Source organism: Triticum aestivum, chromosome 7A, assembly GCF_018294505.1.
Source record: "Triticum aestivum cultivar Chinese Spring chromosome 7A, IWGSC CS RefSeq v2.1, whole genome shotgun sequence".
Lineage (NCBI taxonomy): Eukaryota > Viridiplantae > Streptophyta > Magnoliopsida > Poales > Poaceae > Triticum > Triticum aestivum.
The window spans coordinates 352,559,129-352,569,482 of record NC_057812.1 but is presented as its reverse complement, the minus strand read 5'-3'; the positions used below and the strand labels follow the sequence as shown (position 1 = coordinate 352,569,482).

Genomic DNA, 10,354 nt, shown 5'->3' with positions numbered 1-10,354 from the left:
CCGATCGCCGAACACAACCACCCTGTCTCCTCGCAACAAAATGCCCCGTGCACGCTTCAAAAAAAAATTATGGGTCTGATAACACATGGCACAGGCAGCGTCCTTGGATCTCTTGAGATCCAACGTGCTGGACACAATGACCCTGTCGCCCGCCGATCGCCGAACACAACCGCCCTGTCTCCTCACAACGAAATAACCCGTGCACGCTTCAAAAAAAACATGGGTCTGATAACACATTGCGCAGGCGGCGTCCTTGGATCTCTTGAGATCCAACGTGCTCCAGCGCAACGGTTCGGCCGGTTTAAACCGACCAGATACGGAGCAGAAACGATCATCCAACAAGCAGAAACGATCATCCAACAAGGACAAGGTGAAGATGCGTTGGGCCAGGGGGCTAGTGCCAACCAGTAGTGGCGACTGATGCCAGGGGGCTAGTGCCAGCCAGTAGTGGCGACTGATGCCAGCGTCACTTCAGCAGGCACAAGCAAATCATTTTCCAAAATTAAACAAGCAGCACCTAGGACAAACAGAAATCCACAAATATATCATTTTTCAATCTCAATATTTAAACAAATATAAAGAGTACAATGTTGAAATCCATAGTTAAATCTATTTGAGTAAAACTAGACACTTCCAGGTCTGAAGCACCAAGCACATACAGAAACCAGAAACAAGCAGCATTCCAACTAAGAAGCAACAAAGCCATCGCTCAGCGAAAGAGCAGCCAGCTGATCAGCTGGAACATTGGTCTGCTGCTGCTGAGCACTGCGGAGAACCTCCATAGCTTCAGCGACCTTAGACTTCAGAGCATCAGGTGACTCAATTAGATGAAGAACCTCAGTCTGGTCCATCTCCAGAAGCATACCGGTAACCTTGGCAGCCTGGTCATGCTCCAGCTGATCAACAAGTGGATACAAGCTTTCACCAAGCATCTGCACAAATTACAAGTTATTGTCCGAGTTCATAATGCCTCATCACTTGATGCGGAGAAGGCAATAAAAAAAACTAACCAATCGTTGCTGCTCCGGCGGAGAGTTAGCAAGTGCAGATGCTAATGCTCCACTAGAAACTTGCTGCGGTGCTCCAGTGTCACCAGGAGTCATCCTTCCCATCTCATACAGCGATGGCCCCATAGCTCCAACACCACGGAATGCAGCATCAGGCATGCCACGGCCAGACGCATAACGGTAACCACCACGGCCACCCCTCGGAACCATCTGCAGCGAAAAATGTTTAACTCAGCTGTTCAGGCATGGAGGCAGAAAATAAAGGCCACATTCCTTTGGAAGGAAAGGAAGAACTATTACCTGCTGATGACCCATTGGCATTGGCTGTTGCATTCCACCAGCACCTGCGCGCCTTCCAGATGGGCGTTGTGGTTGCTGACCTTGCTGCACCATTGGCATGACGAAATTTGGCATTGGAGCAACACCAGGTCTCATTCCAGGAATCATATGTTGCTGGAAACCAAATCCAGGCTACAGAAAGAGAGCATATTAAAAATTATCATCCAAGTGAGAATGAATAAAATAACAGAATATTTGCAACATGAATGAAATTTTCTTAAGCATAAGTTAATTCATTATATCGCCAGTCGGGGACCTCCTATGAATCCAATGACAGTCGGGGACGGTCGGCTGGCCCTGTTTTGGGAGGATCGCTGGATTAATGGGAAGTTGCCTGATTTTTCACCAGGTCGCCGGGGAACCGAGATCCGTCCTGGGCCGCTAATCTTATATATTTACTAACGACTAGATAGTATTAGAATGGATTCCTTGTGTTCCACGCCCTGATGAAGCACCTACCTTCGGTGGTGCAGCTACTATGGGCCTCCTCCGGCGCAGGTTAGCGGTGCCCCACATGAAATCACACCACAAAATAAAGTAGGCTTTTGATTGATTATTATTATTTTGTATCTGATGATACGATATATGCTGTTTTCGTTATTTATAGGAACCAAGGGGCTAGTAACATCACATTCCATGCTGTGAGCAAAAGGACAAGTCCACAGTAAAATTACCTCAACACTGATCAGTGAACCTATGAAGCAACCAGAAACCAAAAAATATGTTGCCAATAATATGAAGGAGGTGTCTACGGACTGAAGCATCACTTGGCTGGGACAAGGTTTTAATGTCGAGCCTTGCGAAAAAGTTCCGGATGATGTTCGAAAAAAAAATCTCAAAAATCTGGGGATCCAAGCAGAAAAAAAAATGATGCAAAGAAGAGGAAGTTTAACATAGAAATGGAAGAATGATGTTCGAAGGAATACTCCTGCTGAGAACAATGAAGATGAAGCTGGGACAAATCAATTCACTAACAAGCACAAGAGCTCAAACAAAAGTGAACCGATTTTACAAAAAAGAAGAGTGAGAAGAGGTTTGTGCTCAAATTTGTCGGGTCTTCAATAACAATCCTATCTCATTTAATGTTGTCAAGGATCCAGAATGGATAAAGATGACTGGAATGATTGGAAACTTCGGCAAAGGTTTTAAATCTCCATCATATCATGAAGTGAGGGTAAAATCTCTCAAGCTGGAGGTTGAGAGAACAATGAATTTGCTCTCTGAATTCAAAGAAGAGTGGAAGAGGACAGGATGTACAATTATGTCTGATGGCTGGACAGATAAAAAGAAAAAGTCCATATGCAACTTTTTAGTGAACAGCCCAAAAGGTGCAGTCTTTCTTGCCTCAGTCGATAATTCTAACATTTCTAAGATAGCCAACCAAGTATTTAAAATTTTTGATGATACTGTTGAGGAAGTAAGATAAGATAATGTTGTTCAAGATGTAACACATAATGGCGCTAACCATATGGCAGCTGGTGAATTGTTGATGTAAAAAAGAGAAGAAAAAATGGACTCCATGTGCAGCTCATTGTATTGATTTAATTCTTAGGATTTTGAGAAGATTACGATGCATCAGACAACAATTACAAAGGGCCAAAAAATTACTACTTACATTTATTCTAGAACAATGGTTCTTACTTGGTTGAGAGAATTCACAGGAGGGCAGGATTTAATTAGGCCAGCAGTGACAAAATTTGCTACTGCCTTTTTAACTTTGGGTTGTTTGCATGAGCACAAGGGCGCAGTGATCAATATGTTCACTTCAACAAAGTGGAGTAGTAGCAGATTTAATTCTGCGTAAGGGAGGATTTTTGAAGAAATTGTTCTGGATAGCAGTGGGTTTTGGCCTAATGTTGCCTCATGTCTCAAGGCTGCACTCCCAATTACAAAAGTTCTTCGATTGGTGGGTTCGGACAAGAAGCCAGTAATGCCGCTGATGTATGATGAGATGGATCATGCAAAAGATAAATAAAACAAAATTTTAACAATGTCAAGAAAAGGTATGTTACTATACTGACTCCGTAACTCATAAATGTGGCTTCAAGATATGCTATATTAACCTTGTTTTAGTTAACTTTGACCATTTGAAATTTTATTTTGATCAGCTACACACCAATACTTAATACTCCCTCCGTTCCATATAAGTTGTCGCTGATTTAGTACAACTTTGTACTGAATCAGAATCAGCGATAACTAATATGGAACAGAGGGAGTATCATCAATGAAAGATGGCTTACACAGCTCCATATATCTCTGCATGCTTGAAAAGATGGTTCCTGATTTAGATGAAAGAGTTAAGATAGAACTGCAGATTGATTCATTCAGGATGCCGGGGGCCTATTTGGAATGCAATGGCTATTATGACAATTACTAAAAAAAAGCCAGCTTATTGGTGGGACTCGCCAGGAGATGATTGCCCAGAGTTGCAGAGGTTTGCAATTAGAGTTCTTAGCTTAACTTCTAGTTCGTCAGGTTGTGAACGGAACTGGAGTGCATTTGAGCAAGTAAGAATCAATGTCATGTGTTCTCTAGGAAATATTATATAACACGTGTAGCAATGCTAAGTTCTCAAACTTGTGTAGGTTCACTCAAAGAGAAGAAATCGTCTGCACTAAGATAAGATAATTGATTTAGTCCTTGTCATGTACAACTGATGAGCAGACTGCAGAAGACAAAGACAAGTTGTGGAATATGACATTGACGATGTCTCTTCTGATGATGAATGCATAACTGAAAAAGAAGAACATGACCTTCCTCCACAAAAGGACTGGTTGCATTCTTTTAATAGCATTGCTCGTAGTGAAGCTGCTATGGACAAAGAAGATGAAAGTGACATTGAAAATGATGTAGAAAATATTGTTAGTCGCCTAGCTGAAGCATGTATGAGAAGTTCTTTTGATGAAGCAAGTTAATTATTCTTGTTCCTTTTACATCGTTACTGACTATTATTTTGGAATTTTTGTAGGAGATGGTGATCTTGGGTTAGATCAAGATCTTGATGCATATAATTATGACGATACTGACTGTGAACACAACAATGTCAACGACGAACGTGGTCTTGGCGGCAACAATTCAGGACCTTCCGCGTACTGTGTTGGGAGTTCTAGTACTGCAGTACCACCCATGAACGAGTACAAGGATATCAATAGACGACTCGTACTAAAGTTGTCTTCTATTTCTAGTACGTTAAACCTTTGTTGCTCAAAAACTTGGATTGGATGCCCTTTGTTAGCTTTTGGACATGTCAGTATGCCACTTTTAATTTGATGTTCAGAACATGTTGGTACATATTTTTCCTTAACGTGTATGCCAATCTTATATAGACAACATATTCATGTAGAAGGACTGACACTAATTAATCAAAATAGGTTCTAACTGGTCACATAAACACTCATGCAACCATTTAAACAAATGGGAAATTACAAAAAAGTAACTTTTTAAAGCAGGTAGAATCTTAGGACCTATGCCAATTCTATGATTTGCGATTCTATGGGAACACCTACGATCCGATTGAGGATCACAATTTTGACAACCTTGGTTGAAACTTTAAATCTCAAACATAAAAAACACTATTGTGAATAATAAATAATTACAATCCAACAGTAAGTATAGCTAAAAAGTTAATTAATCACTACTGACCAACCTAGGGCCACTTTGATTCAGAGGATTTTCATAGTATTTTTGGAGGATTAAAGTCCTTAAAAAAATTCCTTCATTGGTCGTTCCATTCGTACGATTTTTTCCCAAGGAATCATTTGTACTACATTCCATAGGAAATCTAGCATCCGCTCTTAACATCTTGGAAAAAAACTTTTGTTTCTCCCATGATGCAATAAAGAAAATAAAATCATGTAGGATTCGAATGGGCAAGACATTCCAATGCTATGGTTTCCGTACCCTGAGAATAGGCCCTAAAATAATGTAGTTTAGGATTTGCTGCACCACAGCCACATTATGTAAAAATGTGAGAACTCCTCCAGCAAGTTAGTCCTGGAGGAAACTGACTGATTTTCCTTGTACTCCCTCCGTCCCAAAATACTTGTCATCAAAATGGATAAAGAGAGATGTATCTTGAACTAAAATACGTCTAGATACATCCCCTTTTATCCATTTTGATGACAAGTATTTCCGGACGGAGGGAGTACAACATTATTCCCTTTGGATATCAAAAATAGCCAACAGTTGATAACCAACAATCTGGCATCATTTTCCAAATATGCAGTTGTCCATCATAACATATCTACTTACTTCGCTCCCTAATTTCATTCAAGAGATCCTGAGGAGAAGAATTGGGTTTCCACCAAGCTGAAACAATATGCGGATGGTTCTAGTAAACCAAAACTATAGATTTTTAGCTATTTGGCTTCCTAATTCCTTATTTTAACAAAAGAAGATTTAGTTACAATTGGAAATCAACTTTTTTGTATCTTTTGCATGTAAGACCAGAAAATTGAAAAGGCACGAAGCTATCACACGATAAAGTGTTTCAAAACAAAAACAATGCTTCAATAGTACAAAATTCAAAATGACAAGGAACCAGCATCACCAATTAAAAATCCTAGAAGTGAAACAGAGATTTCTGAATCAGAATAACTCATTGTGTCACTGCCAATTTCAGAAACCATTAAATCCCTACTTTGTAGGAAATCTGGAATAGCCCCTAACGTTAAAATCAGGCTTCAAATTTGCCAAAGATAGCATTATCGTATCACTGGTGAATCTCAAATCATACCATAGAAGAGACAAAAAATTAAATACGGTGAGATAGACAAACTAGATGTCCTGTTAAATTGTCATGGTGCATACTATGTAAGATGCTAGCTAAGCCACTCATATGCACACGGAAAAAAGATTGCTCTACTGACATACCTGTGGGTTAACAAAAGCTGGAGGTGGTTGGCCATAGAATAGCTGTTGGCCCATTCCAGGAACACCAGGGGGGTACATGGGCATGCGCGGAGCAACGGGCGGTGGCATCACAGGACGCATTTGTGAAAACTGCACCTGAAACGTCAATGAGAAAATGACAGGACATTTTAGAGCGAAAATAACATCCAGCGTGCATATGTTCAATTAGACAGTAGAACAGACTAAATATCATGATTCTTGACAAGTGATACATTCCATGACACATGTCACATAACTTTGGAAGTAATTCATATACAAGACCATTACCTGCAGCCTGGCTCTTCTTTCTTCCTTGCGTTGCGCAAGTGCTACGTAAAGAGGCTTACCGCCAACCATTTTACCATTCATTGCCACAAGCTACAAGTACAACAAGATATATTAGTAGAACTTTTCTCTAGGCAATCTTTAAATTGGATTTTTCAGATGTCAACTTACAGCTCGTGAAGCATCTTCGGAAGATTTAAATGCAACAAAACCAGATCCTTTGTTTACCCCATTCAAATCCCGCATAACCTATGGCATGATTTCAATTAGCAGCAGCAAAGTATATGCATAATAATAATGTGCAGAACAAATTAGGGACAAGAAGTGAACCTTGCAAGAAGTTATAGTGCCAAATTCGGCAAAAAGTTCTTTTAATTTCTCATCGTCATCAACACTACTATCCAAGTTTTTCAAATACAAGTTAGTGCCTTGGTTCCTGTCAGCTGTCTCTTTATTGCTTTTCTCAAAATTTTCCTTCAATTGCATCTCCCTTTCAGACTTCTTCTGAGCTCTACCAACATATAATTCCTTATCATCAAATTTCTTGCCATTCAAATCCTCAACAGCACGTGCAGCATCATCCGGATTTTCAAAGTTCACGAATCCAAAGCATCTGGATTTACCATCATCGGCTCGCACTACAATAACACTAGTTATAGGTCCAAAATTACCAAACAATTCTCTCAGATTATCTTCGGTGGTAGATTCTGATAGATTCTTTACATAGACATTATTGAACTTGGGACTGCCAAAAACATTTTCCCTTTCCTGTTTACGAACAAAAGGCCCAACATAAACCTTTTTGTCATTCAAAAGCATCCCATTGAGCTCATTGATGGCATTCTGTGCTGATTCGTCCTGCTCATACTGAACAAAACCATAACCCTTGGATTCTCCAGATATTTCTGTAGCAACTTTGCATGAAAGAATGTTTCCAAAGGCAGAAAATGTGTCATAGAGCGCTTTGTTATCTATTGACTTGTCAAGATTCTGTGAACAATGAAAGAAGCATTGGTAAGCAAAATAGTTTGTTGTGGAAATCAAAGAAGAAAAGCATTGACAACTAGTAATACCTTGATAAATATATTTGCAGCACCACTTTTACGTGAGCTGGGGTCACGGTTAGAATACATTATCCTTATAGGCTTCCCATTAACAGGAGTGAAGTTCAGCATTTCCAATGCCCTTGCAGCTGCAAGCAATTATAGTTAAGGAACAAATAGACAGCGTCTATAAAATAGAAAGATTCAGTACACAAGAAATTAAGACCAGTTTATAAGCAGTAAGTTTGACATGATAAAGCAATTAGGGGTGCGTTTGGTTGCCTCGTTATCCCTCTATGGGATAGGGATAGCCATTTTTTTAAGGATGTCAGGTGTTTGCTTCATGGACAAGGAGGGATACGGGCAGCCAGATTCGTGGAATATTCTCAAAAATCTCAGCTCCGCAGATCCGTGAAAAAGTGGCGGATGTAGCCATCCCTGCGTCCGAATCGTTTTCTTCGCCCCGCCTCCCCTGTCAGACACCAAACCCCTCTTATCCTTTCACCCCTTTCCAGATCTCTCTTTTCATGGGCGGCGACGGTGGCGACTGCAGATCGACGCATCGAGGTAGTCCGGTGATCTGCTTGTGTCCCTCTTCTCCTTGGCAAAGCGCCGCATGCCAGGCAGAGGAGGTAGCGCTGGCGGAGTTGGCTGGCAGATCGGGGCGCGGGCGCGGATGTCGGGCATAGCGAGCAGCGGATGCGACTTGTGGAGCAGAGCACGCAGGAGTGGCTGCCGGAGCGGAGCGCCCGTGTGCGGCGGCGGAGTGTGGCATGCGTGCGTGCATGCAGGCACAACAAGGTATGCTGTGCATCCGTGGTGGACAAGTGAGGTGTTCGTGAGTGCCTTTCTATTCCAATCTCAGATTTTCTTGTTGGTTTTCTGCTGCAGGAGCTTCAAGAAAATAGGGGACTACACGAGCTGATGCATAATACTTTCCTCCTTGATTTTCTTCAATGGATATCCTCAACATTTCATCCTTCAAACCAAACATGATCTGGGTTATGCTCACTTACCCAACCAAACAGAAAAAATGGCTATCCCTAGCCAGTTGGTTGGGGATACCCATATCCATTTATCTTGTCCCTTGAACCAAACACATCCTAGAGCATCATATATCTCCAATCATGTTTAGGACTTGCTAAACCATGTTATGCCAAATCAGAAAACTATAAAACCATGTATGTTTCTGCATAAATGTCTGTTCAAAACAGCACTGCTAGTTTGCCCAACACAGAATGAATTGCAAATACTGTTCGGTGCAAACGAAAATTCTAAATGTATATCACAGAAATTTGCCCGGATTCTGCATGTTACTGCCAACGAAATAGATTTGAATAGTTTGAACTTACTAGGGCTACTAGCTAACTGCATAGACTAGCACCTATATCAAAATAACTGACTTATCCTCATTTAGTCACTACTGAATCTACATTCTCTTAAAAATTTAAGGGAGAGGCTCCACTGTCACTGTATATCCCCGATGCATAAAGGGGTCAAGCATGAAGCCATGACCATAAGCATATAAACACTATTTGTACTAAATCAACTTCAAAGACATTACAAGCAGGCCAATCACGGGATTTGACCAACAGATGACAGGCAGGAACAGACATACCATCGGCAGGGCTGCTGAAGTTGACGTACGCGTAGCCTAGGGACATCCTGGTGTTGACGTCCCGGCACACGCGCACAGACACCACCGAGCCGACCTGGCTGAAGACGTCAAAGAGCTGCGCGTCCTGCACACTCACGTCCAGATCCCCCACGTACAGGGACGTCGCCGGGAAAGCCGCAGCAGTTGCTGGTGCGGCTGCTGCCGCAGCCCCAGCCGCCGGAGACGCGCCGCCCTCCGTCGCGCCAGCCGCTGGCGCTGCCGACGCCTGAACCTGCGCCGCCATCATCAACAGGGTAGGAGAGATAATAGATAAGCGGATCCGACCGAAGGATAGGTTCCTGATGATTTTTTTCAAGATTTTTGGGGGTAATTTTGCGGATTTTTTTGGGTTTTCTAGGGTTTGGTAGGAATGGGAGGGAGAGGGTTTCGCTCCCAACTACGGCGCTCAAGGGCCCAGGCGGCGGCTGGAGGGGGACGGCAATAAGAAGGTGGAAGAGGGGGGGTGTGGGGATCGGAGATGCCGTGATGACGGTTGGATTCGTGAGGTGGCGCTCGGAGTGGGATTGACGGGTCGGATGAGGAGGAGGTCAGAGTCAAAAGCAGATGGCGTAAAGTTCTCTTCTCAGCAGTCGCCCTGTAAACCCTAAAAAAAAATCGCCCTGTTTTTTTTTAGCAAAAAACAATCGCCCTGTTTGGGCTTTTGCTTCTGCTTTTGCAGCTTTTTCACTTTGGCCAAAAAAATCATGCTCCAAATTATTTTGCATCAGTTAGCGTGGGTAACATCAGTTAGGCCCTGTTTGTTTAAGCTTTTGCAGCTTTTCCACTTTGGCCAAAAATTCATTCTCAGATAGGCCATGCTCCGGGTTATTTTGCATTAGTTAGACTACTTCTATTTAAGGATAACATCAGTTGTGCTCTGTTTGTTTGGGCTTTTGCTTCTATTTTTACAGTTTTTTTTACTTTGATCAAAAAATTATAAAAACTTCTAAATAGGAGCCATAAAAGCACCCGAAGCATGGCTCACCTGAGAATGGACGAACAAGTTTTTTTAAGGGGAAATGGATGAACAAGTGTTTGCTGCTTAGAATGGTTCATCCCAATGTCGAGCCCGTTCTTTCCCCGATCCACCAGAACCCGATGACCTCACTCCACACCCAAAGAGATCTAACCTA

The 10,354-nt window shown here is 42.1% G+C and overlaps 1 protein-coding gene across 1 annotated transcript; it reads right to left on the bottom strand.

The window, feature by feature from the left end:
* Nucleotides 1-533: 533 nt before the first annotated feature.
* On the bottom strand, nucleotides 534-9,651 carry LOC123154688 (polyadenylate-binding protein 2). The gene is made up of 9 exons (XM_044573347.1): nucleotides 9,183-9,651; nucleotides 7,595-7,713; nucleotides 6,852-7,511; nucleotides 6,693-6,770; nucleotides 6,525-6,614; nucleotides 6,219-6,353; nucleotides 1,308-1,478; nucleotides 1,011-1,217; nucleotides 534-932 (listed from the first exon to the last, which is right to left on the bottom strand). Exons 1-9 carry the CDS (start codon nucleotides 9,466-9,468, stop codon nucleotides 687-689), a joined length of 1,992 nt encoding a protein of 663 aa, XP_044429282.1. The 5' UTR covers nucleotides 9,469-9,651; the 3' UTR covers nucleotides 534-686.
* Between the last annotated feature and the right edge of the window lie 703 nt (nucleotides 9,652-10,354).